This window comes from Brassica napus, chromosome C9, assembly GCF_020379485.1.
Source record: "Brassica napus cultivar Da-Ae chromosome C9, Da-Ae, whole genome shotgun sequence".
Lineage (NCBI taxonomy): Eukaryota > Viridiplantae > Streptophyta > Magnoliopsida > Brassicales > Brassicaceae > Brassica > Brassica napus.
The window spans coordinates 5,765,033-5,791,946 of NC_063452.1; the positions used below are offsets into that span (position 1 = coordinate 5,765,033).

General features: G+C 36.5%; 3 protein-coding genes, 1 long non-coding RNA gene and 1 pseudogene across 4 annotated transcripts; 3 read left to right on the forward strand and 2 right to left on the reverse strand.

The window, feature by feature from the left end:
- Positions 1-570: 570 nt before the first annotated feature.
- On the forward strand, positions 571-1,313 carry LOC106404562 (cell wall / vacuolar inhibitor of fructosidase 2-like). Its single transcript, XM_013845274.3, has one exon. The coding sequence runs from the start codon at positions 671-673 to the stop codon at positions 1,199-1,201; it is 531 nt and encodes a 176-aa protein (XP_013700728.2). The 5' UTR covers positions 571-670; the 3' UTR covers positions 1,202-1,313.
- A 3,518-nt stretch (positions 1,314-4,831) lies between these two features.
- On the forward strand, positions 4,832-6,517 carry LOC125593336. The gene is made up of 2 exons (XR_007329261.1): positions 4,832-6,072; positions 6,163-6,517. It is a non-coding gene; the product is annotated as an uncharacterized LOC125593336 (long non-coding RNA).
- A 2,856-nt stretch (positions 6,518-9,373) lies between these two features.
- On the forward strand, positions 9,374-11,683 carry LOC106406322 (probable pectinesterase/pectinesterase inhibitor 64). The gene is made up of 2 exons (XM_013846952.3): positions 9,374-10,526; positions 10,928-11,683. Exons 1-2 carry the CDS (start codon positions 9,452-9,454, stop codon positions 11,614-11,616), a joined length of 1,764 nt encoding a protein of 587 aa, XP_013702406.2. The 5' UTR covers positions 9,374-9,451; the 3' UTR covers positions 11,617-11,683.
- LOC106406323 (50S ribosomal protein L17) lies at positions 11,647-12,929 on the reverse strand. Its single transcript, XM_013846953.3, has 6 exons — positions 12,780-12,929; positions 12,608-12,662; positions 12,449-12,499; positions 12,185-12,276; positions 12,023-12,100; positions 11,647-11,952 (listed from the first exon to the last, which is right to left on the reverse strand). Exons 1-6 carry the CDS (start codon positions 12,833-12,835, stop codon positions 11,802-11,804), a joined length of 483 nt encoding a protein of 160 aa, XP_013702407.1. The 5' UTR covers positions 12,836-12,929; the 3' UTR covers positions 11,647-11,801.
- A 2,336-nt stretch (positions 12,930-15,265) lies between these two features.
- LOC106405030 lies at positions 15,266-17,090 on the reverse strand (annotated as a pseudogene).
- Between the last annotated feature and the right edge of the window lie 9,824 nt (positions 17,091-26,914).

The following is a 26,914-nucleotide window of genomic DNA, read 5'->3' on the forward strand; positions in this document are numbered from 1 at the left end:
GAAATTCGCACTCGCACATTTACAATTTTTATCTAGCAATTTACTACTCCCTCCGTTTCATAATATAAATAGTTTTGGCTAAAAGCACGAAGATTAAAAAAATTATTATGTGTTTAAAAAGTATTTTATAATAAATAGAATAAACTAATAAAAAATAAGTCTATTTAATTTGATTGGTCACACTATATTCAATAAATATAAAAGTTACCTAGAACTACGAAAACTACTTACATTTTGAAACAAAAACATTTCTCTTAAACTATTTACGATATGAAACGGAGAGAGTATATTTTCATCAACTGCATATCTGTTTTTTTCTTTGCCTGGATAATGATTCATATTATACTTGCCTTCAAATGAAGAAAGAATAAAACCGATTCCTGTATATTCAGTTTTCTCAAATGTTAACGCGTTGTATACCTAACAAAAAAAGGAATTATCCGCCTACACTATATATTAACGTTGAAAATAACTATTTTACCATTCCACGAAAAATTATTAAACATGCAAAATTTTATAATTTCGGGATTACCAACTGAAAACAAATAGTACATGTTCTCTTTCATTTATTGTTAATAAGTAATTCAAGAAACTGCTCATAATATAAGACAAGAATCATCTTTCTTTCCACACCTCTCCATAAACAGTTGCTCATACCCATCCTCTTCAAATGGCTAGTTCTCCTATTTTTCTCCTCCTCCTTATCCTATCATCAACCCTACTCTCAGTCAAATCTAACACAACCACCATCGAATCAACTTGCAAAACCACAAACTACTACGACCTCTGCGTCTCAGCTCTCAAGTCCGACCCAAGAAGCCCCACAGCCGACACAAAAGGTCTCGCCGCCATTATGGCTAGCGTTGGTATGACAAACGCCACAGCCACAGCCAGTTATATCGCTAAAAATCTGACCGCTACTGCAAACAACACCGTCCTCAAGAAGGTCTTAAAAGATTGCTCCGACAAGTATATTCTCGCAGCTGATTCTCTCCGGCTAACGATTCAAGATCTTGATGATGAAGCTTATGACTATGCTTACATGCATGTGTTGGCGGCTCAGGATTATCCCAATGTTTGCAGGAATATTTTCCGGCGAGCTAAGGGTTTGGTTTATCCGGCGGAGATTAGTCGGTGTGAAGTGAGTTTGAGAAGTATATGTGTTGTCGTCTCCGGGATTCTTGATCGGCTGGCTGAATGATTGCAATTCTACTATTTTAATTGTTGTATTTTATCAAATGAAAAACTTTGTTAAATTTAATTTAATTTATAAATTGTAAGTTCAATACTACCTAATATTTTATTGTTATTCACTTTTTCTGCGTACTTTCACATTGCTAAACAGAACAATATAGAAACATACTATAAATTAAAGCAAACTTAGGTGGACACATGATGTGCATGACTAATAATTGAACTATGATATAAATGACTAATACAATGGTTTTGATATGCAAATCAACGGCAAAAGACGCATGTCTTTTATTTTATAAAACAAAGCTTAGTTTAAGGTGGAAACATAATGCTCCCTCTGCTCCTGAAACTATTAAAGTATGCACACTTATTAAAAATTTAATAAATATTTATAATTTAATTTATTTTTTATTTTAGTATACACTTTCCAATAACTTTCTACCAATGAAATTTAATCAATTCAAATATTCTCAATTAATGTTCTTCAAAAATATAAAAAATATTTTAACAATATAGAAATTCTATCTTTCTGGAATAAGAAAAAAATTTAAAACATCTTATTTTTGGAAACGGATGTAGTATAAATTATTGATGTGAAAGTCTTCGTAGGTCACTGTGGCTAAAGTCTTCCCTATCTTACTAAAAGTGACTAATAATTGAACTACATTGACATACCAACCAATTCGAAGAAGAGTCAATGTAAGCTGAATATCAGAAAAGAGCATTAAATAATTAAACCATTTTATAATAATAACTCGGTCGGTATGGTTTAACCGGGTTCGTCAGTGGACAAAATCGTCCTTTGACTCGTAAACTATATTTCGATCTGATATATAGTGATGTTTTGGGTTCATTTCGATCTAATATAGTGATTTTGGGTTCATTTCGATTTGGCTCGTTTAAACCTATTAGGCCTAATTTTCTCTTCACCGGTGAAAACCTCAAAAATTACCCAAATTTTAGTTTCCTTCCAAACCTCTTTCTCCGAGTCTGTGTCTCAAACCCATGTTATTAAGATCTAAACAACAACATTTATACCACTGAGATAAATGATTCTTTGTATATTGATGGCCGAAACAAATATATATTCATGAAGGTCGGAAACCTTAGCTTATTCGGTTTTCTCTGTGGGACTCACACTTATTTATTTTATCTAATGATTTAATAAATACTTTATAACTCACGTTTTGAAATGGGATTCGTTAAAAAAAAAGTCCAATAAACCTCTTTGGTCTGTAAGCATTTTCTTAAATGAAAGTTTAGGGCTTTCAATTTTTAATCATCGGTTCATGACTCATCTAAGAAACACAGATCGGCTCTTTGAGTTTCATGAATCAGTTTTTCTTCTTTAGTCTCTACATCTCCCCATCTTTAATAAATTCATCATCCGTTCTTTTATTTTGCCTGATAAATCATGATTGTGTGGTTTTAATTTTCTTTGGTCATCCTTAGCTTACACCCTTTGATCTAACCAAGAAGAAGAAGAAGACATTTGTCGTTCAGGATGGCATCGAGGACTCAGCTGAGTCACACAGGAGACATACTATCCGTTGCCTGATTGTTCAAGAAGAGTTTATGTGCTGTGAAACATATTTGTTTCTTTTCATTAGTTGCTTTGTTTAATATTTTTTCCTGCAAATAATGATGGTTTGACAGTTCATTCACGGGAGCCAAGAAGTAAAAGAAGAAGAAGCCAGTGAGTGTTTGACATTTTCTGTCTTCCTGAGTTTTTTTTTTCAATTCATTAAACTTGGATTTTGAAGATTATGTGCCTCACATTCTTTTTATTGTGATGGTTGTTAGGTTGAATGAAGATCACTGAATAAAGAAAATGTCGATGCTCCTGAAGATTTGGAGGGTTTTTATATTTCTTTCTCTGATAATTCTAGCGACATAAATTTGAACCTTACAGAGGGTATATTGCAGAGCATCCTAATGATGAGAAAGAGGTGGAGGGAATTGATCTTCCCCAGCAACGTTACCCGTGGGAGGGAAGTGACATGGATTACTTATACGACGAGGTAAGCATATCATTAGATGGTTTGCGGTCCATCTTTGAGAGTCGTCGATTGTAAGTGTCTATCGTTTTGAAATTGTACGACACTAAGATGTAAAGAATTACTAATCACAATTACCTTACTAGCAGAGTTCTTTTGCACAGCTATTGTCAATGGAATTAACACTGGAAATTGATGGTGCTATATTTCATGTTCCAAATGCTAACGCAAGCTCCAATGTTTATTCTCAGCTTTAACATGCCAAAATCACAATGCAGTGGGTGTTGTAAGGTAATTCAGTAGGCACAAATGTTCAGTTGAAAAAAATTCTAAACTGTATTTGTGCATCAAACTTATCATCCGTAACATAATAATATGCTTTTTCTGTGCTAGGAACCGTTTGTAAATAAATGTCTCGAATGTATATGACTGCTTATTTTGTTGCTTTTGACAGTGAAATCACTAAGTTTGCAATGTGTCAGGACAACAAAAGTATCTCAGCTGATGGTTAGCTTTACAATTTCATTGGTTTCTTTTTCCTATTATGTTGGATGGATTATTTTAGCTAACAAATATTGCAACAGAGCGCTGTAAATAACTCTAGTAGATTTATATATACATGTAGAATTGGAAGTTTGGTGAGAATAGGAACAAGTACTTCTATCATGGTATTGGACAGTTATACGTCATTTCAAGAGAATTGATTTCTTATATTTCCCATAATCAGTAAGATTTTAACTGTTTTGTCTACTTTGCATTCATACCTCATTCTCCATCTAACTTCTCAGTGCTACTATATAATGATCAAGTCATTTTCTGCACAAATAGGCAAGTGAGAATGTTACGTTGGGTGCTTGGTTTATTGGGCTTGGCTATACAAAGTCTGTCGTGACTCTAAATTTTTTACCTCATTTAACATTGATATTGGTTCTTGGGAGAATTGCAGATTGTGAATGAAAGGCACAAGCAGGGAACATATGTGTAGCTGCGTTCGACTCGACATGTAGCGGTATCTGCAGATCCGTTGATCCCATTGTGGAGGTTAATATGCAATGTGTTGACCTGGAAATCATTATTTGGAAGCTACATTTCGAGGCATTTCCTCAACATATAAATAGACCATAGACAGAGTTTGATATTTATAATACTCAGTGATCATGGAGTCTGCAGAAAACAGTCATTTTGCATATTCTATATGGAACCAAGAGATATGTCATTTGTTTGATGATTGTATTATGATAGCTACTAACATAGGAGATGACTAGAGAAAGAGAAATGAGTATGAAACTCTTATATGAGTAGTATTTGTAAACACATTTGGGTTTATTAACAGTTGTGACAAACAATTATATTTATAGTAAAGGAAACCCGCCGCAACGTCAATAACAAATGCGCTTGTTTTTTGTTGTTTAGGATTGAAATAGCTTATGAGTTTTCTAAATCAATATAATTGATTTGACTAAAGTTATCTTGGATGACAAAAAGAAGGATTGCAAGTTTAATAACTTTCACTTTAGACTTTAATTTCAACTAAATTATAATCAGTCTTTTATCCATATCATCTTAGTTATAATCGTAAGGATTTATTAGAATAAATAAACAGTTTCAACAATATTTAATATGTGATTTAATAAACAAAAGAACATGTAGGATTTTTAAGATTTAAAGAGATTGGAGACAATAGTTAATGAATATTAAAAGAATACGAAGCAGATGATGAAAAATGATTCGAGCAAATTAGTGCAACACAGAGCTAAGCGAGATAAAAATATCAATCAATGCAGAATGAAAGAAGAATGAGCAGGGTTAAGTTATTACACAAGCCAAAACTAAGACAAATCAAACGACAGAACGTGAAAACAAATGTAAACAAGACAAGAGGAGATGGTGAAGATAAAATGCATTGAAAAATTGAATGCTAGATTAGTAAGCAAGAGACAAAAATATATTAAAATGCAAAAACTCCGCGCCTTGGATTATTCCTGAGGCGACACGTCAGCGGTCTGTGGATCCCACTTTTAAAAAGTGTGAAAATTGTCAAGACTGTTGCTCGAACCCGGGTTATTGAGATATAAACACCACCATTTATACCACTAAACTAAATGATACTTTGTACATTGCTGGCCGAAACTAATATATATTTATGATAGGAGAGTTTACTCTGTACACGTATGATTTCGGTTTAAGTTCCATAAAAAGCCCAAGTCAGGTGTAAGGCGATTTGGCCAATGTTTAGTTATATGGCCTATTTTGAAAAAAAGTCTGACGTTTTATGTTTTTGTCGAGGAAAATGTGCCGTTTTTTATTCATTAAACGAGTAACGAATAGGTTTTCAGAGGTTTCTTCTTCATCGACCCTTCAATCTCACCAGCCCTGCTGCTTTTCCTAATCCTGTGAAAAAACGAGTCTTAATCAACTCGTTACCTTCCAACTCTTTTCATATCTATTAATTATTTTCCCTGTATTCAACGTATACCTCTTAAATTTTAGAATAAATGTTTTTCTTTCATTGAAGCCATTTACTTAAACTCTCCTTCTCCCTTTCTGATACAATGAAACCGAAAAATTCACTTCAACCCTTATAAATTGGAGAAGGTTGATAGCCGGATGGATCTTCACAGACGTTCTCAGTTTATCTTCTATCTTCAATTGGAGAGGGAGCTGCTCATCTTCAATTGAGCATGATTAGACAAATGTTCAAGCACTGCTTCTAACTTTTCTCCTACGCTCACACCCATCACATTTTCATTAGTTTTTTTCTCCTGCACTTATGAGTTTTGTATTGTTTTAATGTCAGTACTGATCGTTATGTTGGACATGGCTATGATAACCGAGACCTGGAAGCCTGCTTTGACGATATCATGAAGGAAGAGAGACGAAGGTAACATCAATATCTTGATCATGAGTTTCAATCATTTGTTTCTTCTTATATATATTGCTCAACGGTTTGTGTTTGATTTGATAAATGCAGTGCGAGAATCGCAAGGGAGGAAGATGAAATGGAAGCAAAGCTGATCGCAGAAGAAGAAGAGCGAGAGAGACAGAGAAAGTTGCTGAAGCTGAGGCGTAAGAAAGTTAGAAGAAAGAAACCTTTTGATCATCTTTGTCTTCTTTTTTAAATATATGACAAGTTTAATCTTTAGTGCTTCTCTCATTCAAATCTCTTTGGAGAATAGTGTGTTCTTGAAACTGTACAATTAGATAATAATTATATTTATTAAGTCACTCGAGTAATCTGTTGGTGACCTTCCAAGTTGGTGAAAGCCTGATTATTTTCTATGTGTAAAACCAGAGAATGAAAAGAGAAAAGAATATATCTTTATTCACGTTGGAGTTGCTTTAGTTTCACTTTCTTACAAGTCCATGAACATTATTTTTGTGATTCTTTTATAATCTTTTCCTCTCAAAGATCTTTGTTTGAGGTATCAAATGGTGACCAACGAAGAAGATTGTCTTCCTCCTGCGACAGAGCCGTTGAGATGTTATTTTCATTCTTCTACGACTCCTCTTGCGGAGCTAGAGACTATTTAAAGCTTAGAAATCGTGGAACCATCCTTTCTCTCTCTCGCTCGGTATATCATTATTCTTTACTTACTCTTCAATTTTGAGCTCTTCCCTTCACCACAATCTAGAGATAGTTGAAACCTTTTGATATGGTCTGACTGTATCTTTCAGTTCAATACGTTATAAAAGTTACTCTTTTGGTTTAGTTTAGGTTGGACATTCAAACAAATTCTTATAGCTTTGCTCGATCATTTATGTACTCCAGTTTGATTTTTTTTTCCATGTTGCTGGTGACTTTTTGCATCTAGAAATTAAAACTTTTTGTTTAGTTTACGGTGTGATTCTTATATATTCTTCTCTATATTGCGTACTGCTTTATTATTTTTATAAATGATCTCCATTAAAAAAAGGTTTATGTTTACATGAACAAGATGAACCAGGTAAAAGACTGTTTTCCATGTTTTTAAAACGTTGCGAGAGACAATCATACGCCGAGAAACAGGTAAAGGCTCCATATTCCCACAAAGTATGTTTATATCTTAATATCAAACTGTCTTACAAACCGAGAATTAATTATGTATACACAAACGAATAGGTCAATGGAATATAGCAAGCTTAAGGCTAGGGTTGATCTTTTGAAGATGAACCAAATGTACTAATACATTTTAGTAATGAACATGTATAAATAATTCTTACTTAACATTGGGGATTAACAATAGTGCGGATGATATTGATTCATTGCAGGCATTATGTGGGAAAAGATTTAAAATCAATTGCGCAAGAGAACTCTAGACTCTAGAGTAACAGCTGGACATTTCTCTTAAACATATTTGCTCCAGAATAGTATATATGTATATCTTTCTTATGGGAACATACACACACACACACATCTCTGTGAGATGTTTGAATTTGTGCACATATAAATATATGCCTAACTATTGTAAGTGATTTAGAAAGATTATTCTTCATCATGAAAACAATGGTTATAGATCATGGTATAGTGTTTGTCTCAAATGAATAAATACAATTTTGACTCATTGGTGCATAATCAACTTATGTACGAGTCCCTCAACCACCTTCAAAGAAAGTTATGTTAACACCACTTCATCTCTGAAGTCGCGAGTATGTGCGACTTATGTAAGCGGGGATGCCAGCACCAAGACAACTCTCATATTGGAAGACTCATGAGGGACTTAGGGCTGTAGATTTTTACTGGTGGGATATTCAAGTTCCAGTGTTTTACTCCACTTTATTCTTCAACTTGAGCTACCATCACTCCACTTTGGGCACCAAATGTTTCTTAAAATGAAGAATCAGTTTTTTTTTATTTGCATAATCATGCAGCAAGCTGCACATAAGGTGGCTTTGTCCGTTTAGTATTAAGGTGTCTCCTAGGTTTAAACTTGAACTGTCTTCACATTATCATGGTCTATATGAATACGCTGCACAAACAATAACCATAAGCTTTATTTTAGCAAAGACATGCATGATTTTTATTATATAATACTGCATACACCAGCTCTGCTTCTCTTCTCCTCACCAAAATTAAGGTAAAAAACACTCTTTTTTACAAAACTCACTTTTGCAGGTTTAAACGAAGATGATGAGACTTTCGCCAACAATTCCTAATCTGCGTCAATACCAGGCAACAAAATAAACATTTAATTACAATAAAAACACCTTCATGTACTGATTCTTTACTAAAAACAAAAATAATTCTACAACAGGAATGGCGCCTTCATTTCAGATTCACAGCGGACAACTAAAAAGCTCGAAAAAGAAACATCTATTTTTTTGGTCAAAGATAAACAGTTATTCGATTTCCCTCACCACCGAGAAAAGGAACATATATGGCCCGATTTTATAACTCCAAGCTCATTTAAACTATGCATTTATCTTAACCTTATGTTAAATTAAAAATCTTTTACGGCCTAACAATATATCATCGTTTCAGACGATATGATTCATACAATTATGACAAAAACTTAGCAAAAAGTTTGCATTCGATCCAAGTAGTCTAATTGTCGCAACAAATGGTAAAAAAAAAATATTCAACTCAACAACTCCGCGCTTGCGCAGGGATCCGCCCCTAGTAAAAGTAAAAAGGGCAAAACCCAGAAAATAGGCATAAGCAAAAAAAAACAAAAACCGGCACCAAATTAAAAGAACCGAAAACCAAAATCAGACAAGGCTCTTATATATATATATTTTTATTTTTATATATGAAATAACTGGATAGAAACCATATAATATACCCATATATATATAATATATATATATATAAAATTTAAAAATCTATTAAAAATATTTGAAAGTATTAAAAAACCCCAAATTATCAAAAAGTATTTAAACTATCCAAAAATATTCAAATATTATATTCAAAATAATCTAATTAACCTTGGTTTTTATCCAAATCAACTCATAGACACAATATCAAGTATTTTCTTTAAACTATCCAAAATAACTAAACTGAAACTAAATAAGGTTTCTATATAATTTTTATGTTAAAAAGGCGGTTTCTATTTTTTTATCCGAATCCAAAAATATCCCAAGTTCCCAACCAATCTAAAATGAAAATTTTCAGTTTCTAAATAGATATCCCAATAACCTCTATCCGAAATATCCAACCCAAACCTATACCAAAATGTCCTGCATTGATTTAAGGGTGATTTAACCATCTCTATATTAATTATTATGATAAATATTCATGCATTTACATACATATATATACACAAATATATCTCTCTCTTCCTCCAATGGATTTTCCGAAACTCCCGCACTCTCTCTCCACCTCCTCCTCAACTCCACTAGCTTCCTCCGCCGTTAAACCTCACCGGAAAAACCTCCCTCCCCGAACTTACATCCTCATCATCATCGCCGTATCCGCCATTCTACTCCTCCTCTTAACCCTCATTCTCTACGCCACCGTCTCCAAATCCTCCCACAACAGTCACAACACACAACAACAACCTCCCCCTCCTCCAACCGCTCAGATCCGCCTCGCGTGTAACGCCACGCGTTTCCCAGACCACTGCTTCTCCTCCCTCTCCAAACCGGGTCTGGTCCCGCAAGATCCTAAACCGGTTCAGATCATCCACTCCGCGATCTCAGTCTCCTACGAGAGTCTCAAGTCCGGCCAGTCTCAGATCAAATCTATCCTAGACTCCTCCGCAGGGGATAAAAACCGCACGAACATCGCCACCATATGCCTAGAGATACTCTCTTACTCCCAGCACCGCACGGAGTCGTCAGACATCGCGGTCACGAGCGGGGGAATCAAAGACGCACGTGCGTGGATGAGCGCAGCTCTCGCTTACCAGTACGACTGCTGGTCAGGTCTCAAAACCGTCAACGGCACGAAGCAAGTCGTCGACACCATCACGTTCCTCAACGATCTCGTGAAACTCACCGGCGCCGCTTTGAGCATGATGGTGTCCTTCGATAACTTCGGAGACGACGTCGTTTCGTGGATCCAGCCAGCGACGGAACGAGACGGGTTTTGGGAGAAAACTGAACCGAGTTTGGGTCCGGTTAAGGAGGCTGGTTTGAGTTTTCCGTCCGGTTTAAAGGAAGACGTTACGGTGTGTAAAGACGGAGGGAAAGGGTGTGGTTATAAGACGGTGCAGGAAGCCGTTGACGCAGCACCGGAAAGTAACGGAGACGTTAAGTTTGTGATAGGGATTAGAGAAGGCGTGTATGAGGAAACCGTTAGGGTTCCGTTTGAGAAAAAGAACGTCGTCTTCATCGGTGACGGGATGGGCAAAACGGTAATTACAGGGTCATTGAATGTAGGGCAACCAGGGATGACAACGTACAACTCCGCAACTGTCGGTGAGTTAATATAAATGTTACTGTTTTCGGACAATAAAGTCAAACGCAAGTTTTGTTCTTGTAGTAACCGAGTTTGGTCTGCCACGTCACAAATATTCATTTAAAAAAAACATTTCAAAAAAATATGTTTATAATTCAATACATTATTTTTAATAAATTATAAATTTCAAAAAAAAAAGATTGGGTTTATTAAATTTCTATTGGTAAAAAATTATGAAAAACAATTATAAAAAATAATGCAGTGATAATTATAATTTAATATGTTTTAATATATATGTCAATTTGAAACGGAAATAATATTTAATTTTAAAATTCCAGCTGTCACTGATTGAATGTGACTGTTCTTGGTTCCACTAGAGACAGAACCCCGTGACTTAACATGTTTTCGGTCGTTTGTATAGGAGTTCTTGGCGATGGATTCATGGCTCGTGATTTAACCATAGAGAACACGGCAGGAGCAGACGCGCACCAAGCGGTTGCGTTTAGGTCAGACAGCGATTTCTCAATACTCGAAAACTGCGAGTTACTTGGGAACCAAGACACTCTTTACGCACACTCTCTACGCCAATTCTACAAACAATGTCGTATCCAAGGCAACGTAGACTTCATATTCGGCAACTCAGCTGCCGTGTTCCAAGATTGCGATATCTTAATCGCGTCAAAACATTCCAAACTAGGAGGAGGGGGCGCAAATAACGTCATCACAGCGCACGGGAGGATCGACGCGGCGCAGTCCACAGGGTTCGTGTTCTCGAACTGTTCGGTTAACGGAACCGAGGAGTACATGAAGGAGTTTCAAGCTAACCCTAAGGGGCATAAGAACTACTTGGGGAGGCCGTGGAAGGAGTTTTCGAGGACAGTTTTTGTGAATTGTGACCTTGAGTCTTTGGTTAGTCCTGATGGATGGATGCCTTGGAGCGGGGATTTCGCGCTGAAGACTTTGTATTACGGTGAGTATATGAACACGGGTACGGGATCGGTTAGGTCGAAGAGGGTTCCATGGAGTAGTGAGATACCTGAGAAGCATGTTGATGTTTACTCTATAGCCAATTTTATTCAGGCTGATGAATGGCCTTCGATGCCTGCTTGATGTTGTAAAGGCGGTTTTAGGAAACTTACATTCAACCAAAATGGTAATAAGTTATTATTGTCAAACATGTATTGAATGATAGTGTAACAAACAAGGTATGGGTTCAAGGAGAGACAGCATGGGGAAGGAGGAACAAAAACATGATCTCTTGGTGTGTGAGAGCAGAGCAGAAGAGATGTTATTGTTTATAGATCGGAATCAGAATTTTTCTCCTCCTTTGGTGGTGCGTACTGCCTCATGAGACGGGATCTAGCCCATGGGTCAAGCGGCACTCGTTGTGGCGGTTGAGGTGTTGGTGGGTTTGATTGTCTTAGCTCGTTCTCTCTATCGATAAACCTGTAAAGTAATACAAGTTAGCTCACACTGTGAAGTTTCCAAAAATAAGAAAAGAGAGTTGTTTACTGACTCGATATAGGCCATTGGGGCAGCATCGCCAACTCGTATGCGAGTGCGAAGCATTCTCGTGTACCCACCAGCTCTATCTCTGTTTTTAACACATAGGATAAAGCTCATGAAACAGACTACTTAGGAAGAGATTAGAAAGAAAATCAATATTTCGAAGATTCACTTGTATCGATAAGCAAACTCTGTGAAGATCTTGTGAATCACATCGTCTCCTCTAACAAACCCAGCAGCTCGCCTAGCTGCATCCAGTGAGCCCTGTAATCAAATCATTTTATCTCAAGCAAATAAGAAATCATCTAAAACACTTTTATCCCAATGAGAGGTTAAACCCAAGATTAGTGAGCACTTGAGCCTCGATTACAGTTCCAAAGCCAAGTACCCATCGATTATGTATTGCTAAGTTGTAAGAAAATAACGAATCAATTACCTCTTTGCCTAGTTGAACCATGTTATCAGCAAGACGACGAACTTCTTTAGCCTACAGAATCGAGAAACGTTTTTTAAGGACAAGACACACTGCGAAACCAATGTAAGTAACACCACTGGTGCAGATCTAAACCTCCAGATAAATAAATTAGATTAGTACCTTAGTGATAGTGGTCTCGATTCGCTCGTGTTTCACCAATTGGGATACCAGCGTCCTGATAAGAATTTGATACGAAACCAAAAAAAAAAAAAAAGAACCACGCTCTAGATCAATCCAGATAAAAGTTTAAAGAAAGTTGCTAAGAAAACAAGAGGATCGACAATGAAGAAACCTGAGCATGGACATACGGTGACCCGTGTGCCGGCCGAGCTTCCTGAGCTTCGTCATTTCTGCGACGGCGAATCGATCGGAAAATGAGAATGAAGAAGAAGAACCCTACGAAGGAGAATAATAAAACCCAGCTCTCGTATGTTGTTGACCTTTTAACTTATAAATGGGCCGAGCATTTAAATTGTGAGCCCAATACAAGTATAAGCCCATTTTTCTTAACCTGTTAGTATATATGTGGCTCCTCGTCAGTCTGAAGTCCATAGTTTTTTTTGTGGCAAGAAAATTACTATTGAGATTGTAAAAACATAACGAACGTTTTGGATGATGAGACCGTATTATATAAAACTACGGAGAACTGAACATTGTACAGAATAAATTTGATAAGATTATACCAAAGATTAAGAAAATGATGATTCAATTACAGAGGCGAGATATTATCTCTTTCTTTAATTCAAAATACGCTCGTAGTGCGACGGTTCAATAACGTAGTGAATCCCAAGATACAACTGCAAAAAATATTCTGATTTGTGTCACTCTATCAGAAGCCTGACAAAACTAGTTTTGTGTATACTCTCAGACTCAAAATAACAAATCAAAAGAAAAAAGAAATATGGAGAATTGTTATTTCTCCGTGCGTAGAAAACTGCACAAGTGATAGTACACGTTATGCAAATTAGAGGAGTCAACTAACGTACATATCAATTCTAATTATGGAATTGTTTTCCTTGATCTTGAAGGTTAGTTTGCAAAGTAATATTGTGACTTTGACCAAGTCACCAAATTTTAATATATTTTGTTTGGGTTTATCAAGAATAAAATTAACTAAATAAGTTAATTGACATAATGTCCCATTAACAAATTTAAAATTAAATTCTAACCCAAATATCCAAAGTGATCCATTTGGTAAATATTTTATACTTAGCCAAATTTAAAACTTTATAAGCTTTACATATCATTCACTTTGGACCTCCATTTCTCATTCAACACAACTCTGATTTTGACCAACAAATACACTAACGCATAGTGTTCACGGTGATGATTACATCGTGCCCAAATTCCGGTCTTTTCGACAAACGTCTCTATTGAAAAATCCATCGAAAAATAGTCTGCACCACTTTGTCAAAAACGAGTTCCAACATCGGATGCTAACAGTTCAAGTGGTTGCATCAGGTTGAAGTGGTTTTCTTGTGTCGGCTAAGTTCCAGTATAAAGCATTGTCAACTATTACAAGTTTTTAAGAAACCTAGAAAACCAATGCAATTACATGTATTGAGTTATTAGATGCAACATGCAAGTGTGCTTTCCTCTGCAAGGTATCAGACTATCAGCACAATTATTATTTGATATAGAAGATTACCGAAGTGAAAATAGATTGCCAACATCTAGTAGTATTTATAAATTGTTTAAGCTTTAGATTTATCGAATTGTGTTCGAGTATAAACTGTATTGGTATAAAATTCCATTTTTAATTTCTCTTTCACAACAAAAACTATTGTATAAACAATACTTCTGTTATGCAAACAGAAAGAAAAAACAATACTTTTGTTATGACTAGAAAATTTTGATATATATCATAATCATGTATAGTCGACTGTTTTAACCAAGCCATACTTTTAATCTTGCTGTATTTCTTATAAGCTACAACCAGTCACATTCCAAATGGTTCAATGTTCAATTGGCCGGCTTCACAACGCATTTAAAAATCTCTGTTCACGACTTTTCCTGTGACCCAAACAATTGAAAAATATTAAAACAGATATCGAAAAAGTTTTCATACATTGTCGGCGGTTTGTCAACTCTGGCTGGTCTCATTGGAATACAGGAGTCAAAGGTCAGGTCTCAAAGTTGGACTAGTTAAGAGTTTACAATAATTGCATCATTTTAATATCTATCGGTGTAGGAATCATATAAAAATAGCAACACTAACAAACGTTAGTCAACATCTAACAATGTGAATCTAAATAGTTTATTTTTTATATTCCATAGAGCCAACTAGCTATCCATGGCCATGGGTTCCCCCGGGAACTTCCCCGAGACCCTCACAGCCTTTAAACTTACCTACATTTTGATAAGATAGTATCATACAAGTAATAGTCAAATACACAATATCGTATTGTCTCTAGAAGTCTCTCTTGATGGTAAACAAACCATAATCACGTTTTTCATAGTGGGTGTTGTATTTTGAGATTTTGTATGGAATATCCAACGCATAAAATTATTATCACGAGATGAGGGAGAAGAAAAAGATGATTAGGACTTATATAGGCTTTTATGTCTATGTCGTGTGTGATGTATTCGAATCTTCTAAAGTCGAAATTGAAATCACATGTAACATCGTTACAAGCCGTGGAACTATATGACGTATTCAGCTTCTTGACATAGGTTTGGACCTATTTCCAACAGAATATGTTAAAATTCGTATTTAGAAAAAGCAATTTCATATCTCAGTGATACGAACACAATATGATTGGAGAACTCAAGAACATCATTATTTGATTTTACTTTAATAATAGAACTATAGACTACACATTCGTTGAGCAATCAATTTAATCTTCTTCTTTTTTTTGTTTATATTCACTATTCAGAATTTCAATTTGTTTACAATTATAGTTCCTCAACAAATCAACTTCTAAAGAACCCTAGTGAGTAAAAGAAATGAATCAAAACGGCACGATATGTGTCGTTCTGGTATCGTAAGCTGCAAGGCAAGATCTTGAATACACACCTTGAAGACTTTAAGAAGATCCGTTAACATGCGCCTAACCGCGGCAGAGCAATTACTCTGCAGTAGTAACAGAATCTTCGTAACGCCGTTAGTACTCATAACAGCTTCAAGCGCCTTCTCTTCCATAAAAAGATAACAGACGCTCCAAACAACCGTCACGGCATGCTCCGTCGCCACCGTCGATACTTTCATCAGCTTTCTTAACCACCGTTTTCAAACATTCACCGTCTCCGCCGTAAATAACCAATCTGCCTTCCTTGGTGGATGCCAAACTCTCGAGAAGCTTCAAACATTTCTCCGTCACCGAAAACGCCGTCGCATCATCTGTTAACAACTTCGTGAGATTCGTGATGACTTTCTCTCGGATTAGATCGAGCTTCACGCGTTTCGGTGAGCTGATTGCGATCAAGAAGGATAACGATGCTTCGATTAATCTCGGATCGGAGTCTCCGTTCATCGATTTCGTTAGCTCCGTGACTAAACCGTCTCTCTCGGCTATTAACAGCTTTGATTCGCCGTCCACGGTTATGAATTCAAGTAAACCGGCGCAGTCGATTTTCAATTCGACATTCCCGGTTTGAAACAAAGAGACGATTACCGTTAAACGTTTTCGACCGGGTTTTAAAATCAGATTCGAAAACCGTCTCCGGTCCGAGATTTTGGTTCGAGAACAACCAGTAATTTAGCGGCGGAGATAGTTTTGAAAAATCTATCAGATCCACGAGAAGACGCACGAAGTCATCTTTTCCGGCGAGAAATGCTCTGTTATCACCGGACTCTCTCGCGAATCGGAGAATATTCGACAAAATCTCTCGGTCATACCGCTCTTCCTTCTCGATCTTCACTCTATCGATCGCGTCGGCGATCTAGTTCCTCGTCGGAGCAGCTGATTCAGCGCAAGCTCGGCGGTGAACAGAGTCAGACCAAATCTCGATGAGACGCTGAAGAGTCCGGTTAGGTGTGAAATCTTTGTTGTGGAGAATCTGCATCGCCGCTGGACAAGTGTTATTTCCGCCGTCGAGCCACCGTGGATGCTGGCGCGGTCGTAGGTAACGCCGGTGCAAAGACTTACCGGAGATTTCATGACGTCGAGAGAGATGGGACATCGGAAGAAAGTAGGTACGGCGATGTAGAGATCATCTTTCCTCATTTTGCTTGGCCTTTGCTGGTCAACCCGCCCCGCGACCCGCCAACCCGCGGATCGACTCTATTTTTTAAACTCAAAATTCCGACCCGCATAACCCGCGAAAGAAAAATCGTACACCCGCACCCGTCCCGCTAAGATTGCGGTAACCCGCGGGGCCCGCAGATAATATTAAATTTAATAAATAATTATTTTTATTATCAATTAATTACTTTTTATAATAAAAATTATACATTTATAATTTAAATTATATATTTTTCATTAATTTATATATATTTTTACATATTTGTATTTTTATTTTTATTTATTTTAAAAAAATTTAAAAAAAATAATAATTTTTTTTATTTTGCGGGTCGGCGGGTACCCGCGACTCAAATTTGGTTGACCCGCATCCACCCTGCTAAAAATCGACTCAATCCACACCCGCACCCGCATGCTGAAATTTGTAAATCGATTGACCCGCACCCGTCTCGCAGCGGATCAAACGGGGCGGGACCCGCGGGTAATGACCCAAATTCCCAGCTCTGTGGCGTATGTTAGAGAGAGAGAGGGATAGACTGTGCGTGGGGTTTGGTTTAAAAGATGAAACAGAGGAGTCAAACTCTGCTGACGTCATATATCGCTTTTCCGACCGGAGTTTAGTATATTAAATATATTTTAATGTAATTATGATCAATTACTATGGAGAAGACAATGGTTTGGAAATGGAGATGCATTCCCTTTGTTGCATAGCGATGTTGGTATAATCGTTGAAAGTTGGCAGCTTCAGTTTCTATTTTTATCTAAAGAATCAACATATTAGATTCTTTACGGAAAGTTATTTTTAGATCTAAATTGCAAGTTGGCCGATGTTATACAACAAGAGGAATTGGTGTTTATGGAAATTATGTTACGATGTAAGGTTTGGAGTCTCATCTTATGGATGATAGCCAAATATGAAAATCGTAAGAGATCGAGATCAAGTAGGCGTAAGGAAAAGGACAGGTTTGCTATTACATATGAAGCTCAAAGAACAATCAACTCTTCTTCAAACTTTATTTCCTTTGGGACGTTGTTCTGTCCTAATAATTATGTGGACAGAACTTGGGTTCACCTTCTAAGGTGAATTATACAATTCACCTCACTTCCCTAAACCAATTAAACTGCCACATAAGATTACTAGAAAAAATATATTAATTGTTTTTTAATAAATGAAAAATAGCTTTGTAAAAAAAGGAATTAACGTATGACGGTTCCGTTAAGAGTTTTGATCTGATTTCTCCTTCTTCATTCTTCGGCTTCTTCTTCTTTTTTATCCCAAAAACATCCAAATAATTCTTAACGTAACTTGCAGGTTTGAGCTACTTCATCACTCAATTAACATAATTATCCCCAAGTTTAATTATTGTTTGTTATATATATATATATATATATATCTTGATCGTGTAGTTATAAGTATAACTAGAGTTATTAGATCTTTAATCATGTCTATGTATGATCATATTTGATTTTCTTTTAGATATTCTGATTATCACGTTTATATATGAGCAATAGGGAGATTGAGTCAATTAGGTTATTCTATGCTTTTGTTGCTTTATTTTTGATGGTGACAAAAAAATCAATAACTAATGATTATTGCCACACCATTGAAGTCACAATTATTCTGCAATAAGTAATAATTATAGAAAGAAAATAATTTTGATGAAGTCATACACGTTGGTGGGGTTCCAGTGAATGAATCAAAGGTATTATTGAGACATTCTATTGCTTAGCTTGTTATGGGGGACATCTAAATTTATTTTTCATCATTCCCACAATTTCAGACAAAAATAAAGCCAAATCGTGATGTATGAACCTTTTTGTTTTACTCCTCATGGTTATATGTTATCTAGAATAATTTTTAACTATTGTTTGTATTTTTCTATATAGTTGCAATGGGAAGTAGTCATTTAAATGGTCAAGAAACTGTTCCCGCTAGTCAGGATGAATCTCGTATGCAAGTCTCAGGTGAAACAAAAACAAACTAAACAAAATAATATATAGATTAACACTAGAGGTTGACGTTGGAACATTGGCAGGTTTGTTGGAACAAACATGTTTGAGTTTCGACAGAAAAAAAAAACATGCGAGAGTGAGATATTAAAAGTAAGAACATAAGATTTCAACAAGAAAAGTTGAACATGATATAATAGAATGTAAATCACCCAACGTTGTGGTGCATGAATCACCCAACGTTGCAAGCGTTGTATTGAATCCACTTAGAGATAAACTACCATATCACTCTGATTTCTGTTAATCTTCCTCTTCTCTTTGGGACCAATATTTTAGTGACCAATTGATAGAAATAAAGCTTGCAGAACATATATACCCATAGCGTGATTCAGATTTGTAAATGTTGCAAGCGTTCCTCTACTTGGGCTTTATAGCTCTGGCTGTTATTCTTATTTTCTTAAACCTCGCAATGCAAGTCTCGGTCTGCTTCTTCTTCAAGAGATCAGGATGACCTCTCACAAAATTATGGAGAGATAACAAAGACCTCTCCACTCAACTCAAATACTCTCGGCCAGCCCAGCCTCTCCATCATCTTTGTTTCTCTTGTTCACTCACTTACTCTCTGTTTTTGTTCTCACATTCACACTTCTTCTTCACTTTTCTGTTTCTCGTGGCTCAAGTCTCTTCTTCTTCTCACTTCTTTGTAGCTTATTCTCTGTTACTCTCTTTGTTCTTGGTTACTCACTTACTCTGTTTTTGTTCTCACACTCACCTTTCTTCTTCACTTTTTTGTTTCTTGTGGCTCAAGTCTCTTCTTCTTCTTCTCACTTCTTTGTAGCTTGTTCTCTGCTACTCGATCTCCTTGTTCTTCTTCTTGGGCACTTCTTCTTAGATCCACTTAGTTTGTAGATTTAATCAAACGTTCAATTCGAACAAAAAAAACTTATTTTCTTAACTTGATGCCCTTTTTCTCCATCTTCTTCTTCCTCTTATTTGATACCTTTTCCAGAAATCCATGGATGAACGTGGTTGATTTAGCTTACAGAAGTTGAAATTGAATTAGGATTTGAAAGAACAGAATTGGAGATTAAAGCTTGACAAACCCTTATATTCCTATGTTTTGTGTAAAGCAATGAAGAAGAAGAACGATGGACGGCGTAACAACGTTAATTCCTTTTTTTTTACAAAGCTATTTTCCATTTATTAAAAAAAAATTAATACCTTTTTTCTAGTAATCTTATGTGGGAGTTTAATTGGTTTAGGGAAGTGAGGTGAATTGTATAATTCACCTTAGGGGGTGAACCCAAGTTCTGTCCTAATTATGTAATGTTGTTTTTCTTATTTGCAAGTTTCTGTAATACTATTTTATATTTATAAATAAAATAAGTTGTTAAAAAAAAACTTTTAGCGTAAATTGAATAACTCTTTTTCTCTTTATGTTATCATAAAAATTAAAAACTATAACTATAAAATCAGAATAAAGTTTTAGCAAACTCCCAAGTTGAAAAATATATATTCTTCTTCAAAAATGAAACTTTCGATATTATTTCTTTCACTGTTTGTCGTTGGTCAAATTAGTATTTCAGCGCGTTATACTTAGTTTGCATCACAACCATCGATCTGGGTTTTAAAACCTAACGATTTCGGAAATGGACGGCGCAGATTTGTGGAAAGTGGATGCAGATATAAAAGAAAGTAGGGTCCACGCTCCACCGTTCAAACCTTGGGTCTACTCACGTCTTACAGGCCACACCGAGTTGGGTTGGGAGAAGGAAAAAAGCATTTTTAGACCCTAACAATTTGCGTAGTGCTTTTTTAGATCCAAATAAAACATAAGTGCGAAATTATTCTTGAACTGAGATTTTTTTTAAAAAATTTCGACCCAAACTTTACTCTGTAACATGAAATCCTACCTTGACTAACTTATCGTTAGTCAACCGTTAAACCATGCTTAGTCGGATAAGGAATAAGTGCCGATTTCAATCCATACAATTTTAGTCGTGCCTTTTCAGACATGAACAATGGGTAAATGCGATTTCATACTCAAACTGAATGATAATTTGAATTTCATACTTGAAGGATTCAAGTATAAAGATCATAGGAGAAGTTCAGCTGAGTAATAGCTAAGTGATGGGAGACTCTTTATGAGTCGGAAGGTTTGTAATACTCTAAAGTTGGCTGATACATGTGTGATCGTCTCATAGCTTAGTCACATTATATTCACATGTGTATATGATCGGTATATAAGGTCATTAGGAGAATCTTGCTGATTAGGTCTTATGTTAGTTCAATCAAGATAGAGAGACAGTATCGCCGAGTGTAACGGAGCCCGCTTGTGAGCAGTTAGAGTGTTGCTTGTTCAATCCCAGCTCCGGTGAGCTATAGCAGCCCTTCCTCGTTAATGGAGGGGTGCGGTGACACTGGGTCAGCATATCGAGTGTCGTTGATCTTGATTGTAGTGGTAATCGCAGTCATTGAAGCAAGGAATAAGACAATCAAAGGTTTATCTTCACAGTACCTATATGGATTAATATATATGTAAACTTTGCAAAACTTGCCTTAGCCCAATGGTTTAATGCTCAGTTTAGTACTTCTCCAGGTGTCAGTTCGAGTCATTGTCGGTTGACTAACCAAACGTTAGTCAAAATAGTTTATGTTAATATTGAAGTTCTGGTATGAAATTTAAATTATTGTTCTGTTTGGGCATGAAATCGCATTTACTCATTGTTTAAGTCTGAAAAGGCACGAACAAAATTGTACGGGTTGAAATTGGTACTTTTCCTTTATCCGACTAAGCATGGTTTAACAGTAGACTAACAGTAAGTTAGTCAACGTAGGATTTTATGTTACGAAGGAAAGTTTGGGTCTAATTTTTTAAAAATATCTCAATTTGGGTATTATTTCGCACTTATGTTTTGTTTGGGTCTAAAAAAACACGACGCGAATTGTTGGGGTCTAAAAATGCCCTTTTCCCGGCTGGGAGATTGCATGTTTGAGATTTGTGGAAACGCGGAAGCTTTTTTACTATATTTTTTTTGATAAACCCTATCGGTTGATCTGGTCGGCCCTACGAGGAACGCACTTAGTGCTACATAGTGGATTGGCTACCACACTGTCTGACCTGAGTTGAAATACCTTCCAACTAATGTCAGAGGGTGAACCGATCATCTGTTACAATTCACCATATAAATCACTTGGGCCAAAACCCAAGTCATAACTGGCCAAATAATGATAATTTAGTTTTCATGAAGAATCGAATCCAAAACTGATGTAGGTACACATCAATCCCCAAGAGATTGCCACTAGCCTAGACTACCACTGGTTGGTTACCTTTTTTACTATTTTTAACAAACCCTTTTAACTTGGCACTTTTATGATTTATCAGCGTTTTCTTATTGCTTAGTTTTCACTTCACACTTCACATTTTTTTTTCTTAACACTGATTGTATTTCATAATCTGAAGTTCAGAAAAAACATAATACCTCCCTAACAGCACACATACCTCTTAAAAGAGGAGTGAAACCATAAAAGTACGAAAAAATAAAAAAGTAAAAAACTATAAAAGAAAGGACATCAGTAGACAGTAGGTGTCAAAAACAGAACATGAACAAGGAAATATGCTAGAGGCTCGACAACCAACATGTTAGTTGTGTCAGCCTGACATGATACTCCACTGGCAGCCTCTGCTCGGATAGTGGATTCCAACTAGCGAGGACTTCCATTCGCCATATAAGATTGGAAACGATGGTCCCTCGTAACACTGATAGCAATGCCTACAGTGACACCATTCTTTTTCGAGAGAAAAATGTTCTAAACTCCAAGTCTCAAAGGAATTTAGCTCCTGTAAGTATAGACTCAGACAACGATCTAAGACATAAGGGTGATGACATGAGCACCATAGACTTAATCTGAACTTAAGGAATGAAAAAAATTCAATGAGTTAGAACCCTTGGAACTGCAAGTTCTTCTTTTATCTACAATAACGGTTTGAGAAAAATACATCATGATCCAAAGTCCGACTCCAAGTGATGAATCCCTGCCCATTCAGATCAGTGACACTAAGAGAACTCCTCGTTGAAGCATCGGCCGCCAATAACAAGACCATTGGTATCCAATAACAAAACTATGGCTCTAGTTGAAAATAAATCAAAACCAAGGAACACTTGTAAATACATTGAGACATTGTTGTGTCTCTAATAATCATACCACACCGTCGATCTTCTGATCCGGCAACACCCCCCCCCCCCCCCCCCCCCCCATTGAACTTTTCCATTGCAGAACCAACATTAGCAATCTAAACGCATTGTTATATAGCTTAGCTGAAATAAGCGGTATGTTACAATTCAACTCGTGTATATTTGCATAATACTAGTAAAAATCTATCGCTTAGCCACGGTAGTGCACTACAAAACCGTGGCTATAAAGAAAAAGCCACGAACCCACCACGTTTTAGGCACGAAACAACATAGCCACGGTAAACCTAAAATTAGGCCACGAACTAGTCACGAAAAACAACCGTGGCTACTATAGCCACAAAGTTTTTCGTGGCAAGTCTAATAGCCACGAATTTGCCACTTTAAACAGTCATGGCCAGATTTTTTTTTGTGTCGACATCAAAACGACATTGTTATGTGCAATAGTGTGCATAGCCACGCTTTTATCATGGCTGTGTCGTGGCAATATTAATTTTATGCACTTCGCAGCAGAGAAAGATTCGTTTGGCAGTGATATTTTTAAAAATGCCACGGACATTTCGTGGCTAAACTGTGGCTAATTCTAAAATATATACTCTCCCCGTGTGAAACATTAAGAACTTTTGTTCTTCAACCAAACTTTCTAAACAAAACTATGTCTTTCTACTTTGATTCAAGGGAGTGAATGAATCAAAGGATTGATCCTGAGAGTAATTCCGTTTCATAAGTGTTTCTAGGAGGCATTAACGCATTTCTTTAATTTGCGTGTAGTCAAGCAGATTACGAGGAACGGCAAACGTTATTTTGTCCGTGTGCTCGATGCAAAAATGTGAAGCAACGAGATGCAAAAGTTGTCTCAAGACATCTGTTCTTATACGGTTTTAAGGGAAATTATTATGTCTGGACGAGTCACGGAGAGAAATTCTACACTGTTGGTGAGAGTTCTAGAGTGAATCAATCAATGGGTGAAGAGAAAATGTGGGAGAATCCTACTTGGAATGCTCATGAAGATTACTACCAGGGTAATCCAGAAGTATAAGCGAACATTACGCCACCATACATACCGGAACCTATAGCAGAGACGGACGTAGTAGAGCCATATCGTGATAGTGTTTTTAAAGCATTTGAAGCAGCCAGTCAACCTCTCTACCAAGGGTGTGCAGACGGAATAACTCAGTTATCTCTTGCCTCGCAGATGATGAAAGTGAAGACGGATTATAATTTGGCGGAATAACTTAGTTGTCTCTTCCGCAGCCGAATAATGCTCCAGCAACATATTACGAGACAAAGAAACTGACACGAGGGCTTGGGTTGCCCGTACAGAAGATTGATATTTGCGTGAAGAATTGTATGCTATTTTGGAAAGAAGATGCGAAGTTGGTTAGTTGTAGGTTTTGTGGAGAAGATCGCTACTATCCGAACAATGGAAAAGGAAAAAACAAGCCAAAGCAGAGAATGTTTTACATGCCTATTGCAGATCGTCTGAAACGTCTATACCAACTCGAGGAGACAACTTCCAATATGCGGTGGCATAAGGAACATGTGACTCCGGAAGACGAAATGCATCACCATCTGATGCCATAGTGTGGAAACACTTTAATGAGGTATATCATGGATTTGCTACTGAAAGCCAGAATATTTATCTATGCTTATCAACATATGGGTTTAATCCGATTGATATGAAGGGCGAAGCAGATTCCCTTTGGCCCGTTATTGTAACTTCATACAATTTGCCTCCGGGAATGTGTATGAAAAGAGAATTCTTTTACCTTTCGGTGTTAATTCCTGGGCCGCCATTGATTGAAGAATTACAGATGTTATGGAGGGATGGTGTGGAGGCATATGATATTTCAATGAAAGAAAGATTCAAAATGCGAGCAATTTTGATGTGGACGATAAGCGATTTTCCAGCTTATGGAATGCTCTCAGGTTGGACGACTCATGGTCGGTTGGCGTGCCCATATTGCCAAGATGAGACTGGTGCATTCTGGTTGTCTAACGGAAGGAAACATAGTTGGTTTGATTGCCACAGAAGGTTTTTAGATGTAGATCATCCTTACCGGAAAAACACTCAAGCATTTAGACGGGGAAAAACAGTTTTAGATCCTCCTCCACCGTGGTTGACCGGAGAAGAAATATTGCGTGAAAGGATAAACAATATAAAAGCTTTATCAAAATCTGTGGAATGTAGAGGGAATGGACATGATAACCCATCCAAGACAATATCTGGATATGGAGTTAAAAAGAGTATCTTCTGGGAGTTACCGTGTTGGGAAAATCATCTTCTTCGGCATAGTCTTGATTTCATGCATATTGAGAAAAATTTCTTCGATAATCTGACGAACACGGTGTTAAATGCTCCTGGAAAGACGAAAGACAACATCAAAAGCAGATTGGATCTTCCAGGACTATGCAAAAGGCGGGATTTAGAGATGAAAGAGGATGGAACGATGCCCGTGCCAATATTCAGGCTGCCAAATGCGGGAAAACGAGCATTCCTTCTGTGGTTGAAAAATGATATAAAATTTCCCGATGGATACGCCCTCAAATTTAGTCGATTTATTGACGAAAGCAATTTAAAGCTACATGGACTGAAAAGTTATGATTGTCATGTCATAATGGAACAACTATATTCATTTGCGTTCGCTGAACTCCTTCCCAAAAATGTTCACACAGCGATTAGAGGTATTTATTTGTTTGTATCATTTTATGATTTACTATAATTGATGCTATAATTAACTTTAATGTTTTGTTTACAGATATTTCCCTCTTCTTCCGAGATATCTCTTCGAAGATTTTGAAAGAGTCAGATGTTGTCTTTTTAAAGGCAAATATAGGTGTGAAGCTTTGTAACTTGGAAAAGATATTTCCTCCATCGTTCTTCGATGTTATGGAACATCTTCTTGTGCACCTCCCAGATGAGGTAGCCTTAGGTGGTCCTGTCCATTTCAGGTGGATGTATGTATTTGAAAGATACATGTACCATTTGAAGAAGATGGTCAAAAACAAAGCACGCATTGCAGGTTCGATAGTTGCACAATGGATAAATGAGGAGATTTCAAATGCTTCCTCAAATTTTTTTGGGCATCCTGAAATCATAAGCATTCCAGAAGGTCCGAGTGATATTCGTTTCTTATACAATTATACGGATGTACCACCCTTGTTTTACCATGAAGGGAGAATTAGTGGTCAATACTCAACTGGTTGGTTGAATGATGAAAATAACACTGTTCTTCAGACATTTATGATGCTCAACTGTGAAACATTCGCTCCATATGAAAGGTAATTTAATATTATGAAAAATATAATATAAATACATATTTCTAGTTACATAATTATGATTTTGTTGTGTGCAAGATGTTTGAAGAATATATGACGTTAAATGTTCCTGATATTACTCCAGCTGCAATGCAAAAAGCGAAAGACACCAAATTTGCTGATTGGTGCAAAGACTATGTGAGTTATTGTTTTGTATTATTAAGTTCCACAATTCATTTAATTAAATTTGTAATTTATAACAATGTTATTGTATTGCAGATTAATGATGCGACCCAGTTTTACACATTTCTTATGTGGATGTTGGATTTTATACAAGGTCCTAGGCGTAGTTATAGGTCTTGACCAATATACCACACACGTGGATACACTTTTCACACTCATAACCACGGTCAGAATAAGAGAACTCAACATTATGATGTATGTGTGCCTGGAACCAATGAGACAGATTACTATGGCCTCGTACAAGAGATCATGATGGTGGATTATCATGGTGATGTTGGCCTGAAAGTCATGGTTTTCAAATGTTCATGGTTTGACACCACAAAAAATCGCGGTATGAGAATACATCCATTTGGTCTTGTTGATGTCTCACCACGAAGACAATATGCAAAATATGATCCCTTTGTATTACTAGGTAAATGAAAAATATATATATATATATATTTATTTGTTTGGGATTTGATTATTCATGAAAAGCGATGATTTGAAACTATGATGTTATTGTACCACGAGCAGGTAATTGTGATCAAGCATGTTTTATTCCTTATCCACGGGTACGGCGACAATCAGTCGATGACTGTGGGTAAAGGTTGCCACAAGCATAA

Bases quoted from the DNA above. Each gene is read 5' to 3' on its own strand.
- LOC106406323 (XM_013846953.3), bottom strand. From the start codon at position 12,835: ATGACGAAGCTCAGGAAGCTCGGCCGGCACACGGGTCACCGTATGTCC. The intron at 12,663-12,779 runs GTTTCTTCATTG...AATTCTTATCAG, and splicing joins CACCGTATGTCCATGCTCAG to GACGCTGGTATCCCAATTGG. The intron at 12,500-12,607 runs GTACTAATCTAA...TCGATTCTGTAG, and splicing joins TCGAGACCACTATCACTAAG to GCTAAAGAAGTTCGTCGTCT.
- LOC106406322 (XM_013846952.3), top strand. From the start codon at position 9,452: ATGGATTTTCCGAAACTCCCGCACTCTCTCTCCACCTCCTCCTCAACT. The intron at 10,527-10,927 runs GTGAGTTAATAT...TCGTTTGTATAG, and splicing joins GTACAACTCCGCAACTGTCG to GAGTTCTTGGCGATGGATTC.
- LOC106404562 (XM_013845274.3), top strand. From the start codon at position 671: ATGGCTAGTTCTCCTATTTTTCTCCTCCTCCTTATCCTATCATCAACC.